General features: G+C 37.5%; 1 protein-coding gene across 2 annotated transcripts in view; it reads right to left on the bottom strand.

Moving 5' to 3' along the window:
• MAGT1 (magnesium transporter 1) overlaps positions 1–22745 on the bottom strand; it is a 42767-nt gene that overhangs the window by 12698 nt on the left and 7324 nt on the right. For both annotated transcript variants that reach the window (XM_006082831.2, XM_023764056.1), the window contains exons 2-7: positions 13549–13718; positions 9449–9566; positions 2185–2325; positions 1547–1687; positions 736–825; positions 56–119 (exon numbers count right to left, since the gene is read on the bottom strand). In XM_006082831.2, the coding sequence (XP_006082893.2) occupies positions 56–119; positions 736–825; positions 1547–1687; positions 2185–2325; positions 9449–9566; positions 13549–13718 (724 nt within the window). The remainder of the gene's footprint in view (positions 1–55; positions 120–735; positions 826–1546; positions 1688–2184; positions 2326–9448; positions 9567–13548; positions 13719–22745) is intronic.

The following is a 22745-nucleotide window of genomic DNA, read 5'->3' as shown; positions in this document are numbered from 1 at the left end:
TGAGAAAAAAGACGAATTAAAACACAGCACCAAGGACTTATTATAAAGAGGATACTGAATAGAAGAACAATATGTGTTTCAGCTACAAACTGGGCTTGACTGCTTCCATGGATATAATTCTGGGAGGAAAAAAGAGACAAAATTAAATCTTTAAATATACATTAAATATTGGTATCCTAATCCTAAAATGGGCTATTTTCAAACTCTATGAAATTAATTCACCTTATGTATGTAAGCATTAGGTCAGTGGCATTCATCATAAATAAAAGCTATTTCTGTGTTATTTAAAATTTTTATATTTTCATTGTACTTATACTATCTTTTCAACAACAGAATCATGAGAAAACCAGTATTTCAGTATACAAAACTGTGAGGTACATAATGTAAGCTCCATGATGATAGGGATCATATTTTTCTTGTTTATCACTATATCTAATAATAAGTATATAGCACAGTGCCTAGAAACAATAGAGCCTCAAGTACTTGATCAATATTGTATTTAGCTGAAGGCTGACTTTCATTCTTAGCTAGATTATTCAAAAGGATACACCAAATAGCATAAGGAACTTTTAAGAGCACTGCATCTTCTTTTCAGCAACTGAAGGTCGTAAACAGAAAGGTTGAAAATCCAAAACTAAATCTAGTTCCCTCATATGCTGGCACTGGTCTCACAGGCTAATCATTATTAAGGTTAACTTTGGTATACAATGAAAAGAAATCCTGGACTTCCCTTACCACATGTCCTGTGTGGGGATTCTTATGAGCATATGGTGGTCCTCTTATATGATTCCACATTTGACCAGATGTCATAGCAAGCACAAAACACTAGGAAACAAAATGTAATGACATATTCTTTAACATGGTGGTTGTTCCCACCTTGATTAAATTGATAGGCACATGAAAAGTACATCTGCTTAAGACTCAGCAGTTCTCAACCTGTGGGTCGCGACCCCTTTGGCGGTCAAACGACCCTTTCACAGGGGTTGCCTAAGACCATCCTGCATATCAGATATTTACATTACGATTCATAACAGTAGCAACATTACAGTTATGAAGTAGCAACAAAAATAATTTTATGGTTGGGTCACAACATGAGGAACTGTATTTAAAGGGCCAGAAAGTTGAGAACCACTGGCTTAAGTAATACATGAAGAACAAATTTTTTCAGATAAATTATTTAATTAAGGCTTATATTTCACAAGGATCCCAAGAATACATAATATTTACTTCAAAAGGAAAACACCATTTAAAAATTATAAATAAGCTGTTACAAGTTTTAAAATTGAATATTGAAAAGTCCTTTAAAAGAATATTTTTTAAAAAACTGCATATTTTCTAGAGGTGACAGTCTATCATTTAGGTTGAACAAAAACTAGGTACTCTCCAAGCTCTGACCATCCTAATGATATAATGGAGGAGACAAACTGATTTTAAGGCATAAAATAAAAATATATAAAATCCTTTCCACAGTAAGAAATAAACAAAATGCTACCTACCAATACAATATTAGTTTTATTCATGCAATTTTCTTCTAAAATTCACTCACCAAAGCTGCAAAAGCCCATCCAGTTTTATTAAAGAGAAATTCCATATTGCTTCTTCGGAGATACACAAGTCCACCAATAACAGCTAAAAGCAATCCCAACATAAGGGGACCAGCGTAATTTGGTGGTCTTATTACTCTAATCTAATGGAAAGAAGAGAAAAAACATTTTAAAGTATGAAATTGATTCACTAATTACATAGGTCAACATAATTTGAAATGGAAGCAATCAAAATCAGTGTGGTTACTTTCAGGGAAAATTACACTTTTTTATTTTCATCTAATCATGAGTCTACATGCTTGGCTCTACAATATATCTTAAAATGGGATGGAATAAGTACAATATTCTATTTAACCAAAACATAATACCTTTGATTAGTAAGTATTTGCTAAGTACAACTAGATAGTCCACAGACTTAATAATGTCAAAAGAGTGGTTTTCATTCTGAATTCAATAACAGAGGATGTTTTGTAATTTCATTCTTTCATCATGCTGATTCTGTTAAATGCTACTTATGAAGGGACTGCCAAACTACTTATTACCACCTCAGTGATATGGGGACAAGACCAATTAGGACATCCCCAGTAAGATTCCAAGTGGATAATGGCAAAGTAACTTTCTGCAAAGTAGGGAAACTTACAGTGACATCAGTTCTGTCAGCAATCCACCGGGCAATCTGCTCAGCTGAAAAACCACGCACCTGCAACTCATATGTATCACCTCTTTTGGGTTTCCCTTTTGCAGGAAAGTTGATAAAAGTTGGAGCTGAATTCATGTTTAGCTAAATAAGAAGTAGTCCATGAAAATATAAGTTACCAAGAAAAGAAGTAACAGCAAATGTTATCTTGAAAATTAGGCATTTTATAAAGATGAGGAAGCCCAGGTTTAAGTAGGTTAAGTGACTTACCTAAGGAAAATGGTAAATGGCGGAGCCAGGATTCAAATCCAAGGCTGCCTGTGACCTTAATTAGCACACTGCTGACCAAGTAGAAACTCCTAGCTAAGAAACCTACATTTTACTCCTTTACAATGGAAAATCGCCCATACCACCAACATTTTAATCTGTTCTGAGATTATGCAAAAAAACATTTATTAGAACTAAAACTGTCTTATGTAGCTGAGGCAAGCTCCAAATAGAGTACATTCTCACCCTAACCGGTTTGGCTCAGTGGATAGACTCTATCCATAGAGCGTCGGCCTGCGGACTCAAGGGTCCCAGGTTCGATTCTGGTCAAAGGCATGTACCTTGGTTGCGGGCACATCCCCAGTAGGGGTGTGCAGGAGGCAGCTGATTGATATTTCTCTCTCATCAATGTTTCTAACTATCTCTCCCTCTCCCTTCCTCTCTGTAAAAAATCAATAAAATATATTTTAAAAAAAAGATTTAGAGTACATTCTCAATTAGTAGGAAACTGTAAGATAGTGCTCTAACATTGCAATGAAAACCAATACAAAATAGTAGCCATAAGCAGAAATAGTTAATTCTAAAAGGCTCATAAATGTTTACTGATAAGCACCACAGTTCTTGATACTCTATGATGAAACCATGATATGTTTAAGAAGACAACACTGGAATTGCTAAAATAAAGAAACCATGACTGACTTATCTGCATTCTATCTTCCCTGACCAAAATGTACTTGTGAAAAACAGAAAGTCTGACTAAGTCCAGGGAAAAGATGCTGGACCATCAGATGCAAGCATTCAGGTTCACTCAGCAGGTAACCCTAAAATGAAGACTAGCTAGAATGAAACAATTATAATTAAAAGATGTCAGACAATATCATAATCCGACTTCCTCGCTTTGATTCTATACTCACAATAAAACCCTTCTAAACATAATTGTTTAGACTTATCCATAAGTGGAGAGGGTATACTGATTAGTGGGTATAATTATTTTAGTCTCCCTCGCAGTATAATACAGGGAATTAATAGATTAGCTTTTTGGCTAAGAACGCCTATGGACTTCTAAAAAAATGTTTTTATTGATTTCAGAGAGAAAAAGGGAAAGGGAGAGAAGGATAGAAACATCAATGTTGAAAATCATTGATTGGCTGCCTCCTGCACCACCCCCCGGGGAATGTGCTCCGACCAGGAATCAAACCATGACCACCTCTTGGTTCAAGGGTTGACACTTAACCACTGAACCACAACGGCCGGACATGGATTTTTATGATTTGGTGAGTGTGCACAAAGTCTCCAGAGTTAGATAAATTCTGACTACACTGTTAAAATTCAATTTCTCAGCCTGCAAAGCTAAGGACACTGTTCACTCCACCAAACTGCTACCAAATTTTAGGCCAAACTCTTCAATATTTGTTTAGCTATATCAGCTTTGGATTTCTTTAAAAATATGTCAAGAATGATTAAAATGGTGACAGAGTAAGTGGAAGCTACACTGACACTCTCCCAGGACCAAATAGGAAATACAACTAAAATACAGAAAAACTATCCTGAAAAATCAACTAAAGACTAGCTGGAAAACTCTGATAACCAAGGACAAAAAATTGGAGACTGCATACTTGCCCAGGCGGTGTGGCTCAGTGGTTGAGCATCGACCTATGAACCAGGAGGTCACAGTTCGATTCCCTGTCAGGGCACATGCCCAGGTTGCGGGCTCCATCCCCAGTGTGGGGTGTGCAGGAGGAAGCCGATCAATGATTCTCTCTCATCATTGATGTTTCTATTTTCTCTCTCTCCCTCTTCCTTGCTCTCTGAAATCAATAAAAATATTTATTTTAAAAAGTTTTTAAAAATTACAGCATTGTGCCCTAACTGGTTTGGCTCAGTGGATAGAGCATCGGCCTGCGGACTGAAAGGTCCCAGGTTTGATTCCGGTCAAGGGCATGTACCTTGGTTGTGGGCACATCCCCAGTGGGGGCTGTGCAGGAGGCAGCTGATTGATGTTTCTCTCTCATTGATGTTTCTAACTCTCTATCCCTCTCCCATCCTCTCTGTAAAAAATCAATAAAATATATTTTTTTTAAAAAATTACAGGGTTGTAAGGAGCAACCCCAGTCCATTCCTGCACCCACTATTACCATTTCTAGAATTTTCTGAATTGATTCATATACATATGAATGTACCAACAGAAAACATGTAATATTGCTTTGTTTGCCTTATTTTATTAATATACTTTCATTTACTTCAGACAGGAAAGGAGACGGAGAGAAAGATAGAAACATTAATAATGAGTGAGAAGCATTGATCAGCTGCCTCCTGCACACTCCCTATTGGGGATTGAGCTGCAACCGGGCATGTGTCCTGGCTGGGAATTGGACCTCTTGGTTCATAGGTCAATAGTCAACCACTGAGCTACTGAGCCACGCAGGCTGGGCCAATTTGCTTTTTTTATTTATCCATGTTTGCGAGATCTATCCATGAATAATAATAATAATAATATATATATATATATATATATATATATATATATATATATATAAAATTCACTCATATTTTATTAATTGTGTTATTGTTGGACTTAAGGGTTTTTTTTTCTTTTTTTCCATTAAAAAATAATAAGTCATGTACTTATCTCCCTGTATACCTGTGAGAGTGTTTCTATAGAAATAGAACTGTTGGATCAGAGGGCAGGAACATTTTTTTTTTAAATATATTTTATTGATTTTTTACAGAGAGGAAGGGAGAGAGATAGAGAGTTAGAAACATCGATGAGAGAGAAACATTGATCAGCTGCCTCCTGCACATCTCCTACTGGGGATGTGCCCGCAACCCAGGTACATGCCCTTGACCGGAATCGAACCCGGGACCTTTCAGTCCGCAGGCCGACGCTCTATCCACCGAGCCAAACCGGTTTCGGCAGGGCAGGAACATTTTAAGTCAAAATGGATAGAGCCAACTTGCCTTCCAAAATACCTATAACAATTTATACTTCTACCCATTAATGTAGGAAATTACCTATTTCCCCACATTTTTGCCAAACGTTGATCTAATGTGTAAATATTGTATATCACTATTATGCAACTCTATTTCCATGATTACTAATGTAACATCTTTATACTAAATAAGCACCTTAAAACTATCCTGTAGGCTAAAGACACAATCAGCAGAATGACCTGGCTGGTTTGGCTCAGTGGATAAAGCGTTGGCCTGTGGACTGAAGGGTCCCAGGTTCGATTCCGGTCAAGGGCGCATCCCCGGGTTGTGGGTTCAATCCCCAGTGGAATTGAACCCGCAGGAGGGCAGCTGATTGGTGATTCTCTCTCATCATTAATGTTTCTGTCTCTCTCTCCCTCTCCCTTCCTCTCTGAAATCAATAAAAATATATTTAAAAAAAAGAATGAAAGGGCAATCTATGAAATGGTAGAAAATACCCACAAATCATATATTTGATAAGGGGTTAGTATCCAATATATATAAAGAACTCCTATAATTCAACAAAAAAACCAAACTGACTAAAAACTAGGTAAAGGATCTGAATAGACATTTCTCCAGAAAAGATATACAAATGGCCAATAAGTACATGAAAAGATGCTCTACCTCACTAATCCTTAGGGAAATACAAATCAAAACCACAATGAGCTATTACCTCACACCCATTAGGATGGCTACTATAAAAAATAAAAATAAAAACCAGAAAATAAGTGTTGGTAAGGATATAGACCAGGGGTCCTCAAACTTTTTAAACAGGGGGCCAGTTCACTGTCCCTCAGACCGTTGGAGGGCCGGACTATAGTTTAAAAAAAAAACTATGAACAAATTCCTATGCACACTGCACATATCTTATTTTGAAGTAAAAAAACAAAACGGGAACAAATACAATATTTGTATTTGCATGTGGCCCGCGGGCCGTAGTTTGAGGACCCCTGATATAGACAATCTGAAACCCCTGTGCACTGCTGGAATGCAAAATGGTACAGTCACTATGTTATACAGTATGGAGTTTTCTTTACAAATTTATGAAGAAACCTAGCTGACTTTGTTCAGTGGATGGATTATTGGCCTGTGAACAGAAGGGTCCCGGGTTCAGTTCCTGTCAAGGACACATGCCTGGGTTGTGGGTTTGGTCCCCAGTGTGGGGCCTGCAGGAGGTAGCCGATCAATGATTCTCTCTTATCAATGATGTTTATCTCTCTTCCTCTCCCTTCTGCTCTGAAGTCAATAAAAAATATATTTAAAAATAAAAATAATAATTAAAAATTATGAACAGAAATGCCATATGATCTAGGAATTCCACTTCTGGGTATATATCTAAAAGAACTGAAAGCAGCCCAGCCAGTGTGGCTCAGTTGATTGAGCATCAACCCATGAACCAGGAGGTCATGGTTCAATTTCCGGTCAGGGCACATGCCCAGGTTGTGGGCTCGATCCCCAGCAGGAAGCATGTAGGAAGCAGCCGATCAATGATTCTCTCTTTCATCAATGTTTCTATGTCTATAGCCCTCTTCCTTCCTCTCTCTCTAGAAAATCAATAAAAACATTTAAAAAAAACTTTTAAATAATAAAATATACAAAGAACTCTTAAAACACTACAATAAGAAAAGAAACCAATTAAAAAATGGGCCCGATCGCACAATAGACACAGACAATAATGCAGTAAAAGCCTGAGGGGGGCCGGGTACAGAGTGAGGGAGTCAATGGGCAGGGGGGGAGGGAGGAGATATCTGTAACACTTTCAATAATAGATAATTTTTTTAAAAAATGAGCCCAAGATCTTAAGGGACATCTCACCAAAATAAGCATTTGAAAAGATGTTCCACATAATATATCACCAAAGAAATGCAAATTAAAACAGTGAGATACCACTACACACTCACTAGCATGGCCAAATGCAGAACACTGATACCACCAAATGCTGATGAGGATGTGGTGTAATGGTAACTCTCATTCATTGCTGCTGGGAATGCAAAATGGTACATCTGCATTGGAAGATAGTTTGGCAGTCTTCCGAAACTTGGAAGCAACCAAGATGTCCTTTAGTGAGTGAATGAATAAACAAACTCTGGTACATCTGGACAATAGAATATTATTCATCAATAAAGAGAAATGAGCCGTAACCAGTTTGGCTCAGTGGATAGAGCATCGGCCTGCGGACTGAAAGGTCTCAGGTTCGATTCCAGTCAAGGGCATGTACCTTGGTTGCGGGCACATCGCCAGTAGGAGGTGCGCAGGAGGCAACTGATCGATATTTCTCTCTCATCGATGTTTCTAACTCTCTATCTCTCTCCCTTCCTCTCTGTAAAATCAATAAAATATATTTTAAAAAAAAGAAATGAGCTATCAAGCTATAAAAAGACATGGAGGTACTTTCAATACATATTACTAAGTGAAAGAAGGCAATCAGAAAAGTCTACATACTGTATGATTCTAACTATATGGCATTCTGGAAAAGGCAAAACTATGAGAAAAGTAAAATATCAATGGTTACCAAAAGTTAGAAGGGAGGATGGACTGGCAGGGTATGGATGATTTTTAGGAAAATAAAAATACTCTTTATGATACCATATTGATGGACAATTTGTCCAAACTAGTAGACTATACAATACCAAGAGTTAACTGTAATGTAAACTGTGCGCTTTTGGGTGATTATGATGTATCAATGTAGGCTCATCAACTGTAAAAAATGTACTTCTCTGGTGGGAATGTTGATAGTGGGGGAAGCTATTCATGTGTGAGGTAGGGGGTATATTGGAAATCTTTGTATTTACCCCTCAATTCCGTAGTGAACTTTAAGTTGCTCTTTAAAAAAATAGACTTCAGCCCTAACCGGTTTGGCTCAGTGGATAGAGCGTCAGCCTGCGGACTGAAGGGTCCCAGGTTCGATTCCGGTCAAGGGCATGTACATTGGTTATGGGCACATCCCCAGTAGGGGGCATGCAGGAGGCAGCTGATAGATGTTGCTCTCTCATCGATGTTTCTAACTCTCTATCCCTCTCCATTCCTCTCTGTAAAAAATCAATAAAATATATTTTTTAAAAAAATAGACTTCAGCCCTAGCCGGTTTGGCTCAGTGGATAGAGCATTGGCCTGCGAACTGAAAGGTCCCAGGTTCGATTCTAGTCAAGGGCACTTGCCCGGGTTGCAGGCTCGATACCCATTGTGGGGCATGTAGGAGGCAACCGATCAATGATTCTCTGTCATCATTAATGCTTCTTTCTCTTTCCCTTCCTCTCTGAAGTCAATAAAAATATGTTTTAAAAAAATTAAACAACTGTCCGGCCGGCTTGATTCAATGATAGAGCCTTGACCTATGAACCAGGAGGTCACGGTTCGATTCCCGGTTGCAGCCCATGCCCAGGTTGCAGGCTCAATCCCCAATGTGGGGCTTGTAGGAGGAAGCTGATCAATGGTTCTCTCTCATCACTGAAGTTTCTATCTCTCTCCCCCTCTCCCTTCCTCTCTGAAATCAATTAAAAAAATATAGGTGAGAGAGGTTATGATTGACAGAGCTCATACATATGGGATCCAGGGCACAGGAAAGGGATGAAGCTCTGAACAAGAAGGATCTTTCCCACTAAGACAAGAAAGAAGCAAGGGGGTAAAGATAAGTACAGTACCTAACTCTACTAAAAACTTCAATATTACAATGATGGTATAATGATGGATTAATGCTGTGAATTTAAAAATTACTTGATAAATTGTCCACTAAAAATCTTTAAAATGTTAATTTTTATTATGTATATTTACCACAAGTGTGTGTGTGTGTGTGTGTGTGTGTGTGTGTGTGTGTATTACTTGATTACAACCCAATTTCCATATTCTATTAGGTTAAGCACTAACCATTACATTTCATGGCTAGCTCAAGTTTAGTTTTTATTTTACTAAGTACTCTAGATCTTACATAAAACAAGTCATATTTAACTTCTTGTAGCCATTGAAAAAGATGTATTTCACTTTATCCATAGTTTGCCTATTCCTACGTAATAGAATAAACCAAAGATCTTACCATCTGAAATACATCAGAGCCTTCATCAAAATCCACCATAGCAAAAAATATCCTGTTTGTAAATGCACTGGAGTATCGCCAGGAGTTTGCCAGGATCTGGAATTCTTCATCCGCTTGCCTGGGTGCAATCAGATTTGTGAAGATAAAATATAAAACATTTTTAAAAGCAATCTAGTTTATTAGAAATAAAACAGATCCAAAGACTCAACAGTTTTTCCAATGGTGGGGTGCAAGTCAGGCTCTGCTTACGGCAGCAGTTCTCAACCTGTGGGTCGCGACCCTTTTGGGGGTCGAACGACCCTTTCACAGGGGTCACCTAAGACCATCGGAAAACACATATATAATTACATATTGTTTTTGTGATTAATCACTATGCTTTAATTATGTTCAATTTGTAACAATGAAAACACATCCTGCATATCAGATATTTACATTACGATTCATAACAGTAGCAAAATTACAGTTATGAAGTAGCAACGAAAATAATTTTATGGTTGGGAGTCACCACAACATGAGGAACTGTGTTAAAGGGTCGCGGCATTAGTAAGGTTGAGAACCACTGGCTTACGGGGTTAGGACAAACGCTAACAGTCTGTCATTGTTTTTGGCATAAGAGAAGTCTTACCCCAAATGTTAGGGATTTCAATAGAAAGTAGTAATTATCTGTCTATACTTTATACTTTGTGCCTATTTCTTATCTTAAAGCCCTTCACTAGTCACCAGAAAATCCAGCTAATTGTCTCTACTACAATTTTTTAAAAATGTTTTTATTAATTTCAGAGAGAGTAAGGGAGAGGGAGAAAGAGATAGAAACATCAACGATGAGAGAGAATCATTGATCAGCTGCCTCCTGCACGGCCCCTACTGGGGATCAAGCCTGCAACCCGGGCATGTGCCCTGACCAGGAATTGAACCATGATCTCCTGGTTCATGGGTTGATGCTCAACCACTGAGTCACACCGGACTACAACAATTTACTTCTAAGAGTTCAAAAACAAGGTTGAAATATTTTCCCGGGTAAAGCATATAATAATACTAGAGGCCCGGTGCACGAATTTGTGCACTGGTGGGGTCTGGCCAGCCTGTCCTGATCGGGGCCAATGGGTCCGGGCCAGCCAAGGGGATGGGACACAGGAAGTTGGCCAGCCAGCCCCACCTCCTGGTAGAACTCCAGGTCAAGGGGACAATTTGCATATTAGCTTTTTATTACATAGGATTCATCCATCTTAAGAATCGAAAGTACAAAATGCTACTTAGTAAATACTAGTAAAACTATAGTCAGATGAACTATTAGGGTGAAAAATAAGAACTAGGGAATTGAGATTAACTGAATTTCAAGTCATGTTTGACTTTTCCCTTATTGCCCATATGCTTTCAAGTTTCTAAGATCTGACAATTCTTCATTTATGATTTTCTCAACCCCTTCCCATTTATTTTCATTGCTATTATCAACGTTAGATCCTTAATATCTAGTTTCTTCTCCTGCAAGGAACTCCTCGGAAACTGTTGCTTTTCTATTACCTTCAGAACACAGTCTCCAAGCTCTTTCACTGGTTATTCAACTGCAGCTTTTTATTTCTTCTTATCTGTTTACCCTTGCACATGTCATTGCTTCTACCTCTATCTAAATTTGATCCATCTGTCTAGCCCTAGTACAAGTCCTATCTTCTCCATTAGGCCAGCCCTACCCAATCCTGTTATGTCCTTCCTGAAATTTTACAGTACTTACTATGTACACAATTCATAGAGTACTTATCCTAAATTTTCTTATATTGCCAGTAAAATTTTCATGTGTGGAACTCATTTCCCTAACCAGATGATGAGGGTAGGGCATCTCTCTTATACTTCTCATCCTGATAGCACCAAATCTCTCTCTCTCTCTCTCTCTCTCTCTCTCTCTCTCTCTCTATATATATATATATATATATATATATATATATATAACCTTAATATGCAAATAGACCGAATGGCGGAACAACTGAACAACCAGTCACTGTGAAGTGAGCTACCAGGGGGCGCGCCCAGAACATGGAGGGTGTCGGCTGCAGAGGGATGGTGGAGCAGGTGAGTGGGGGCGCCAGACCAAGGCGGGGTGCCAGTTGCCATCATCGGGGCGAGCCTCTGGTGGTTACTGAAAATTCTTTGCTCCCGCGCCTCAGTCTTGCCCAGTGCTCACACCTGCTGATGGCACCAGCCCAGCTTGCACCCACTGCCAGTCCCGATTGCTCTGCGCTGTCAGCAGGTGTGAGCGGGGCCCGCACTGTCAGTGTGTGGGAGTGGCAGCAGCGGCGGGAGTGGGGCTGCCCACAGACAGGGGACTGGGGGCTGTAGCGGGAGGGGCCAGGTGGGGGTGTGGAGGATGGGTTGAGACCCGCCCGTGTGCCCACTGCAGCCTCGTGGCTCACAGTTCCTTTCAAGGTGCACAAATTTGTACACTGGGCCCCTAGTCTATAATAATAAAAGTGTAATATGCTAAAGACCAGACAGCCGAACAACCTTCTGGACCACCTTCTGGATGAAGCCGGGGCTGCGAGGGCCAAGCCCCTTGCAGGAATTTTGTGCATCCAGCCTCTAGTATAGTATAATACACACTGCTGTTGCTTAATTTTATTTTTTGAATGATTTTAGGAAAATGTGAGCTAATTTTAAATTTGGTCTTGTAGAAAGTAAGATACAAATAAAAACTTAGGTTAATAAGAATTTCATTAATTTGAATTTAATACAAAATTATGAAGGAGTCTGAGTTTGTTCCCTGACATTTTTGTACACTGTTGATTGCCAGTAAGTGAACTGACTGAAGAGTAACTCTAGGTCAGTGGTTGGCAAACTGCGACTCAACAAACCACGGCTCGTGAGCCATATGCGGCTCTTTGGCCCCTTGAGTGTGGCTCTTCCACAAAATACCGACTTCTGCGCATGGGCCACGAAGTTTCAATCGCATTGTACGTGCACGCCCGCACGTGGTATTTTGTGGAAGAGCCACACTCAAGGGGCCAAAGAGCCACATGTGGCTTGAGAGCCATGGTTTGCTGACCACGGCTCTAGGTTTTAAATTTATTCATGGTTAATACCTACTACTATTTTTCCTTCTTCTGTTTACTTTTAATTTATATTCACCATATACCCCATAAAACAAGCACCCTGGAACCAAATACCTTGACTATCTCCTACCTCCAAGGAAAAAAATCCTTTAATAAGAGTTAGCAAGGGGTAGGGTAGCATAACACAGTATTGTGAAAGGAGGCTGACTATTCCTTCACATGAGCCCAAGCTGTCAGAATTTGGAAAGCCTCCAAGGTTTTTACTTAATTAAGTTCTTCACAGGGCTGCTTTGTCATTTCATTTAAAGTAAATTCCCAGATCACACATACGGATTTTAAAATATAAGTTAAAACACCACCACAAAAAGCTAAAAATCCACTATTTTTAATTATCCATAGCACTTTCGTTTAAAAAAATATCAATCTTTATTCCTAAGATCATTCAGAAACAGTAAAATAAGTCAATAAACCATTATTTGATGAAAGTTTAAGTGAAATTGACGTATAATCACTACAAAATAATCTAGAAAAAAAGAAACATCTCTAACATAAATCATGCATCTTTATTTTCTAAAAAAGTTCTCTTGAAATTCCAAACTTGGATGCAGCCACCATTATTGTATTAATAAATATCTCTAGCTTTGGGTAGACCAGTTAAAATTTTAGAACTTGTTTCTCCCAAACTGAGAGAATATTTGTTTTACTACCTTCTGGGGCTGTTGTGATAAAACAAGAGTATGAAGTTGAAAACACAAATAATAAAACACTACCATCAATGCTATTGGCATACATTTATATAAGTTGATACCAATTTAGAAGATAATTGTTAGATTTATTCCTGATGGTTCCAATACTTTATTCTTGCTCTTTGTTCCCCCTACTAATATGGACAACCAAGAAGTGACTATAAAAGAGCAGTAGTATTGTGTGTTAGTATAAACATCTTAAGATATACACATTAATTATGTACCCACTAAACTAATTTAGTTCTCTGGAATTGAAAAAATGGTTAAAATCTTATAAGTTATTTAATTTTAAAGTGTAGTTGAAGGTTCATACTTGCACACGACACATTGTCTATGAAGTTGGAGAGCAGTGAACATGACAATAACGGAGTAGTTTCTTGGTGGGGCTTTAACAAGGCGACGGAACTTGTCTCCATTCATTCTTATTACAGGTCTTTTATTGGTCCATTCCATCAGTTGACTAACCTTTTCAGATAACACCATCTAAAAAAGACAAAGGGAGCATGCCGTTCTAAACTTGTCATGTAAAAAAAAAATATTTAAAAAAATAAACTTATTATATAAAGTTCTTTTTATCTAGGCAACTTAACACCAAGACTAACAAGCATATTCACACCACCCCTCCAAACCTGCTAGACATTTCACACTTTTTAACTGTATTCTAGTACTTACCATTCTAAGACATATTTGACATGTTTCCTTCCCTAAACTATTAGCTACTAGAGAGCAGATACACATGGTACTTTACCATATAGTAGGCACTCAATAAGTATGCACTGAATTTCTATTTGACAGAAAGCAGCTGAGAATAGGTTCACTTGCATATTATGTTAATATATAAGGAAGAAAAAATGCGCACAAACACAGAAATTGGAAACAAATTAAGTGTGTTTTTTAAATTGATTTCAAAGAGTAAGAGAGAGGGAGGGAGGGAGGGAGAGAGAGAGAGAGAGAGAGAGAGAGAGAGAGAGAGAGAAACATCAATGATGAGAGAGTATCATTGACTGGGTGCCTTATTCATGCCACCCCCTGGGGATTGAGCCCACAACATGGGCATATGCCCTGACAGGGTATCGATCCATGACCTCCTGGTTCATGGGTTGACCCTCAACCACCACGTCACACCACTCGGGAGAAATGGAAAATTTTTAATATCAGGAAGGGAATAGTAAAATGGATTCTAAAAATGCATAATTTAGAATAGTTTGAGGGAGATAGATGTTGGTTCTTCTTTGAATATTTGGTAAAACTACATCAAGCCAACCAGGCCAGGGCTTTTGTTTGCTGGCAGTTTTTGATTACTGTTTCAATTTCATTAATTGTTATTGGCCTATTCAGGTTTTCTGATTCTTCCTGGTTCAGTTTTGGATGATTGTATTTTTCTAGCAATGTGTCTATTTCATCCAGACTGGTACAATATTCGCAAATCAATAAAGTGACACATCACATAAACAAATTGAAAGACAAAACTCACATGATTATATCAATAGATGCAGGAAAAGCATTCAACAAAATTCAAAATCCTTTTTTTGATAAAAACTCTCAGCAAAGTGGGAATACAGGGATCATACTTCAACATGATAAAGGCCATATATGACAAACCTACATGCAACATTATTCTCAATGGGCAAAAACTAAAAACATTTCCCCTAAGAACAGGAACAAGATAGTGATGTCCACTTTAGCCACTTTTATTCAACATAGTACTGGAAATCTGAGCCATAGCGATCAGACAAGAAGAAAACACAAAAGGCATCCAAATTGGAAAGGAGGAAGTAAAACTGTCACTATTCACAGATGGCATGATATTGTACATAGAAAACCCTAAAGGCTCCACCAAAAAAATACTGGATTTAATAAGTTTTGCAATGTAGCAGGATACAAAATTAACACCAAAAATTAATGGCATTTTTATACATCAATAATGAACTCTCAGAAAGGAAAACTCAAAAAACAATCCCATTTACCATTACAACAAAAATTAAAATACTTAGGAATAAATTTAACCAAGGAAGTAAAAGACCTGTACTCAGAAAACTATAGAACCTTGAGAAAAGAGACAGAAGATAATATACCATGTTCATGGACTGGTAGAATGAACATCATTAAAATGGCCATACTACCCAGAGCAATAGAGATTCAATGCAATTCCTATAAAATACCAATGGGCCTGGCTGATGTGGCTCAGTGGTTGAGCGTCGACCTATGAACCAGGAGCTCATGGTTTGATTTCTGGTCAGGGCAAATGCCTGGGTTGTGGGCTTGACCACCCCCCCCCCCCGGGGGGGGGGTGTGCAGGAGGCAGTCGGACAATGATTCTCTCTCATCATTGATGTTTCTCTCTCTCTCCCTCTCCCTTTCTCTCTAAAATCAATAAAAATATATTTTAAAAAATAAAATAAATAAAATACCAACAGAATATTTCACAAATCTAAAACAAATACTTCAAAAATTTATATGGAACCAAAAAAGACCCTGAATAGCTGCAGCAATCTTGGAAAAGAAGAACAAAATTCATTTTAAAGTAAATGAACTCAGAAAGTAACCTAATGGCCCATATATTAAGCAGTCTTATAAGAGCTTTAAAGAGAATTTGTAATTCCTCTGAACTAATTTCTTCTATTGGACAAATTATTTGGAATATTATAAATGATTTACACAGACCAGGTTGAAAGTTTATTCAGGACTTTTGTTTAAGAAGATGCCACATATAAATATCTAATTCAAAGCACATATAGTTGTTTTGTTGAAATGATCATAAATCTATGTGATAGAATAGAGACAGACTATATAAAAAACTGACAAAATTAAATTAAAATCATATGCATTCTCTGCTTTGAAGCAGTCATTAATTTTGTTATATTTTCAAATTAAATTTGATAGATACCAGCAAATTCAAACATGATTTGCCTATTTTACTTACCATGGTTCCAGATTCTACTTGTGGCTATTTTAGACAAAAAGTGAAATGAAGTATAAAGAAACCAATTTTAACATAGGTTAATTGATATAAACAAGACATCGCATCAACATTATAAGGAAACAACAAAAGGATGCTATCCAGGGACTTGCTGTACTTGCAATGCTTAGTATATATGTATCAGGCAGCAAATCCTCTTCTTATAGAAAGTACAGTATTTAATTCAAACCTCAAAACAACACTATGAGGTACTCTATTTTTATGCTTTTAACTTTTGAGTAACCAGAATCATAGAGGTTAAGTAACTTGCCCAAATTGCCCAAAGTTATAGTAAGACACAGAGCTAGGATTCAAACAGTCCATGATCATTCTAAACCAGGTTTTCTCAACAACAGCACTACTAATATCTTAGGCCAGATAATTATTTGTTGTGGGGAGCTGTGCTGCACATTGCAGGATGTTGAGCAGCATCCCTAAATTCTACCCACTAGATGCCAGCAGCACCCCTACCCCAGCTACAACCACCAAAAATATCTCCAGACACTGCCACATAATCCTTGGGGAGCAAAATTTTCCCTCCCTTATTGAGAACTGTTCTAAAATGAAAAGAACTTTCACAGTATGATTTAAGTGTTTTTGTTTTATGTATTCAAAAAAATCTTTTCTTCAGTACTGCTCAGAACACATTATAAAAGAAAGATTTGATGATCAAGTAACCCAAAACTTCTCAGAATAAGCCCTTAGCATAATGGATAATATACTTTCTACACCCATGTTTCACAAAGTGTAGGCTGTTAAAAGTACAGACTTCTGGATTTCATCCTCCAATAAATTTGATTCATTGGGTCTAGGGTAGATTCCAATAATACAGAATTTTAACATGTACCCCAAGTCTTTATATGCACTGAAGTTTGAGAACTACTGCTCTACATTCTAATTCTTATGAATAGGAACCACATGTTACATAAATTTCTATGTGCAACACTGAGAAATTAAATAAATATTAAGCAATTCAAATAACAGGAAAAAATATACAATTTTTTAAAATATATATATTTTATTGATTTTTTTACAGAGAGGAAGGAAGAGGGATAGAGAGTTAGAAACATCGATGAGAGAGAAACATCCATCAGCTGCCTCCTGCACACCTCCTACTGGGGATGTGCCCACAACCAAGGTACATGCCCTTGACCGGAATCGAAACTGGGACCCTTCAGTCCGCAGGCAGATGCTCTGAGCCAAAAAGGTTAGGGCAAAAAATATACAATTTTTAATGATAAATCACTACCTGATATTCCTGGAACAGTTGAAGGATGTGATATAGTCTAAATAACTCAAATATAATACCTATATATTTCCTAGACACTTCTTTCGATAGTTCTCTTTTGTCTTCTCTAGTATATGGTTTTATAAAGGACCATTTCTTCATATTTATGTTGAAAGCTTTCTTGATAGGAATAAGTCTCTAGTGCTGAAGAACCTTCTTCCTTATGATGCCTCTTACCCATCGTCAGGAGGCCATTGTTGGTAAAAAGCTATGGCTCAGAAATAATTTTTTTTTCAGGTAAATACCCAGAAGAGGAATTACTGGATCATATAGTCTTGTACACCTGGAAATTATATGATATTAACCAATGTTACCCCAATAAATTTAATTAAAAAAGAAAAATTGTTTCCTATAGCCTCTCCACTAAGTCCCATTATATACTCTCCACATATTCCTTTATCTTCCAAAATCACAACCTTCGAAAGTAAAGGACTAAAATGTTACCCATGCCCTTCAGTTCCTTCTTTTACTATTTAATACTTAAAAGTTATTAGTAAGAAACACATTTTCCAAGGACTATGGTACAGAAAGGTAAGAGGTTTACCAAGTGAACTACTTAGTAACTCAAAAAAAAGGAATTGATTTGGAAACAACTCCTATTGCAAATACTCCTTCCACTAATAGTTTTAAATACATTTAAGGAAATATATCCATCCAGGTTTTAATTTGCATTGAATATATTTATTCAAATCAAAAGATAGGCTTACTATGGGACAACATTAAATTTTTTTACAGGTTAAGAGCTTATATTTTTTCTATTCATTTAAACTCTGGCAATTACTATAGGCTATTAATAATAATTATATAATAGTATACATGTTTCTACAACCTTAAATAAGAACATTGTGAAAATAAGTATAATGCTATATATTGTCTCAAAAATATGCATGAAACATTTATACACAAAATGAACAAATTTAACAGTAAGAGGGAGGACATATGTTGGTTTTATGAAAGGAAATATCAAATGACACTAACAGCTTTGTGATGTAGAGGGGGATTATTCAGGAGAAAAATTTTTATCTCGAAATTGGATGAGATTGGAAATAAAGCATTTACTAAATAATTTATAAAGAAAATATATCTAGCCCTAGCCGGTTTGGCTCACTGGATAGAGCGTCGGCTTGGGGACTGAAGAGTCCCGGGTTCGATTCTGGTCAAGGGCATGTACCTTGGTTGCAGGCACATCCCCAGTAGGGGGTGTGCAGGAGGCAGCTGATCAATGCTTCTCTCTCATCGATGTTTCTGACTCTCTATCCCTCTCCCTTCCTCTCTGTAGAAAATCAATAAAATATATATTTTTTAAAAAAGAAAATATATCTAGGGATACTTTAAATAGCCTCTAGGAATATTTATGTATCAGATTTTTAATATATTTATATTACCAAAAATAAGACTAATTCCATATAAGAGTTATTATAGCAACATAAAAAGCATATTTACAAGTGGAAGAAGTAGATTAAGTGAAAGCAAGAAATGAATGTCAGTATCAGTCTTTGTGGGCAGATACGTTTATGCCTCTAAATACACCTATATCAATTAATTATTTCAATCTGAAAATTGTTGCTTTGTTGTTTGGTTTAAATAATATTAAAAATCAATTTATCGCCCTAGCTGGTTTGGTTCAACAGATAGAATGTCGGCCCATCCCAAGTGAGATTCCGGTCAAAGGGCACGTACCTTGGTTGTAGGCTCCTGTGGGAGGCAACCAATCGATGTGTCTCTCTCATAGAGATCTCTCTCTCTCTCTCTCTCCTTCTCCCCTCCCTTCCACTCTAAAAATCAATAGAAAAATATCCTCGGGTGAGAATTAACAACAACAAAAAAAATCAATTTATCTCACTTGACAGATGTGTATGGAGCTCTTGAAATTTGCCAGGGACTATGCTAGGCTATGGGAATACAGTAGCAAACAAGACAGGCCTGGCTCTTTTCTTCATGAAACTTACAATTCTACATTGGAAGAGGTGGTAGAGTGGGGGGCTTCATGTGATCTGATCCCAGCGTGACTTTATGACCTTTTCTTGACCATTTCCCCATTTTTCTTAATATCAACAAACTTCCTCTTAGGTCCTCTCTTTAGTGGCTTCCATCCTTTTATATTTGGTGTTCTTTGGAAAGTTCTTTCTGTACTAATCATCCCCAACATCTACCAGGTCTTCTCTAGCTAAACTCAACTTCTTTTTTAGGTCTCATTTTTGTTTTTGTTTTTATTGATGAAGGAGCTGAGGGTCTGAAGCAAACAAATTTTTCTGTGACTTACATGCATAGCACACTCAGTTTTTGCCTATTGTGACAGTGGCATCCACCACCAGCAACAGAACTCTATATTCCCTTTATAGGTGTCTCTCTTTCCACTCAGCACTTGAAGTTCCTATGAATTATAATTTCTCAATAATATATTAGCTAATCATTCATTTATTCATATCTTTATTTATTCCCTAAGTCTTCATCAACCAAATACTCTATTCCAGGAATTTTGCTGGGCCTTGGAATCCATATCATTATGGATCCCAGAGTTTAGTAAAAAACACAGACTTTGGACAAATAATGTGAAGTATAATGAGTGTTAAAGAGAAATTTAGGGAAATACACAAGCTCAAGTAACCTTGAGAAAGGAAAACATTAAATTTTTTAGCAAAGATTTTCACAATCAATTTTCCCTCTTTTTGGAGTACATTACTTGGAGTACATTTTCAACCATTCAAATAAAACAAAAAGAACAATAACATTCATAATTAAAACATAATACCAACAAAGTTAAGTAACTTAGTCTTTCTCTTCTCTTGAAACATTTTTTTTAATCCTCACTGGAGGCTATTTTCCCCCCATTGATTTTTAGAGAACCTGGAAGGGAGGAGGGGGGAAGAGAGAGAGAGAGAGAGACATTGATGTGAGAGACACATCGATTGGCTGCCTCCCACACGTGCTCCGACCAGGGCCAGCGGTCGAACTGCAACTAAGGAATGTGCCCTTGATGGGAATCGAACCCACGACCCTTTTTCAGTCTGAAGGCCAAGGTTCTAACCACTGAGAAAACCGGCCAGGGCTCTCTTGAAATATTTAAATTAGTATGGCCTCACAACAATCCCACTAACATCAAGTCAATTAATATATCTAATCCTGTTAGTAATAATCAAGTACGAAAAAATTTTTAGGACTACAGAGATTAAGAGGGCCAAGAAAGGGCAGTGAGATGTTTAATTTTATTCTATCTGCTTGCATAATATTTATCTCAATTTTAACTAAATTAGTAGATTAAGCCTTAACAACTATAAATTCCCCTTCTGTCACTGAATATCACTCAGCAAAAACATCATATAGGAATCTATTATCATTTAAAGCTAAAATATGATCCTGCTATTAAGATTTCTTCTGAATTTCAGATGTAATAAAGCTAAGCACCACCAGTCTGAATTCCTCTGAAATGTACGACCCTTTCCCCCCAAACTGATTTGATTGTACTTGTGTTTTAGACCATCAGGGTATATTTAAAAATTCTTCATATTTTTAGCTTTCCTAATCATCCACTAGTCTTTAGACACTAGTAAAATAAATTTCCTGGTTAAGCAATAACTTTCCAACTCGATCCTTATGAGTGAGACTGAACAGACCTGGAAACATAATTGGCAGGTAATGACTGAAGGAGACGATAAGCAGAGTGCAGATTTAATCCTTAAATGCTATCTCTCCATTCTCAGTTCACCTACTTCCTGGACAGGGCTAAAATATACCACTGTCCCCTCATTGATGTTTTATTATTGGGGAGTGTCTCAACTTGTTTTGCAACACTTACTGAGCCTTTGGTACTTAGCAATAAGGTATTTGCTAAAGAATTGCAGGAGTTTTACATGTGACACGTTCACGTGTCAGTTCTCAAGGCGATGCCAGAGAAAGTATAAGTTTTTCCAATAAAGCCTGCCTTGTCAAAATATGCAGGTAATTTCATTTTCTGAACAATCCTCATAAAAACACTACAAAAAGATCAATTGAGAAAACATTGTACTACACCAGAGGAAAACATTCTTATTTTATTTTCTAATATTCATCTAATGTCTTCTACATGCCAGGTATTTCATTTGGCACTTTATAGCCTTCATCTCATTTAATTTTCACAATATTCAAAGAAATAGGCATTTTCCCATTCTACTGATAAGGAAAATGAGACAGAGAAACTTGTTAAGATTACTTTGGTTGCATTAACACATATGCTCTTTAAATTTTACAAAATTTTTTGGAGAACTAAGAAAAGGGAGGGGAACTATCTGATATCCTACCATTACTATAACCATTTTTATTATGCTTCAGTATGCTTTGTGCATTCAACTCTTTTCCATATTTCATGTTATTTCTTTATTACAGATTCCCAGAAGTAGATCAAGAAACATGGACAATTTTATCAAATACCATACTTTTTCCATTGTTATCATGTTGCCCCCCTAAAACAACACCAGATGCGAGGACAAGCAACTTGCCTTCTACCAGATGGAGGGAATAATTCACCATAAAAATAAAACAAGTCACTGCAAAACAAACCTTCATGCCTAGCAGAGAGCATAGGCTTTGGAAGCAGACCAGGGGTGGAATCCCAGCTCATTCTCTAGAGTTGTGCTTCTTTGAACAAGCCCCAAACCTTCCTTTTGCTCAGCATCAGTTCCCTCATCTTTCAAAAGGGGTTCATACTAATAAATAAATAAAATAAAAATAAATTTAAAGGGGTTAATACCCTGTGGTGTTATTGTGAGGTTTATAGATAATGCACGTAAACCATAGTGCCTGACATGTAGAAGGCATTGAATAAATAATAGAGAATAAGTCAACATTCCAGTGAAAACATTGCTACAGGTGTAAATAATCAGGTAAGTAGGGTAGCATTACATTTAACAACACACAACCATGAGAAACTTGAGTGATTTTTAATTATATTCATTTAGGGGAGCCTTGTTTTTGTTGTTGTTGTTAATCCTCACCCGAGGGTATTTTTTCCATTGATTTTTAGAAAGAGTGGAAGGGAAGGAGAGAGAGGAAGGAACAGGGAGGGGGAAACTTCAATGTGAGAGAGACAGATCTATTGACTCCCAACCTCGCCCCTGACAGGGGCGGGGCACTGGACCCACACTGGCCAGGACGGGAGGCATCTTTTAAAAAAGACAAATTGGGGAGCAGCTAGGGGAGTGCGGCGCCGGAGGGGAGGTAGGCCGGGTGCGCGGGTCTTCGGCGCGGCCCTGCCCCTGCCGGAGGCCGGAAAAGGACGGCGCTGCAG

Source organism: Myotis lucifugus, unplaced genomic scaffold (assembly GCF_000147115.1).
Source record: "Myotis lucifugus unplaced genomic scaffold, Myoluc2.0 scaffold_4, whole genome shotgun sequence".
Classification (NCBI taxonomy): Eukaryota; Metazoa; Chordata; class Mammalia; order Chiroptera; family Vespertilionidae; genus Myotis; species Myotis lucifugus.
The sequence above is the reverse complement of the archived record's forward strand: the minus strand, read 5'-3'. Positions and strand labels throughout refer to the sequence as shown.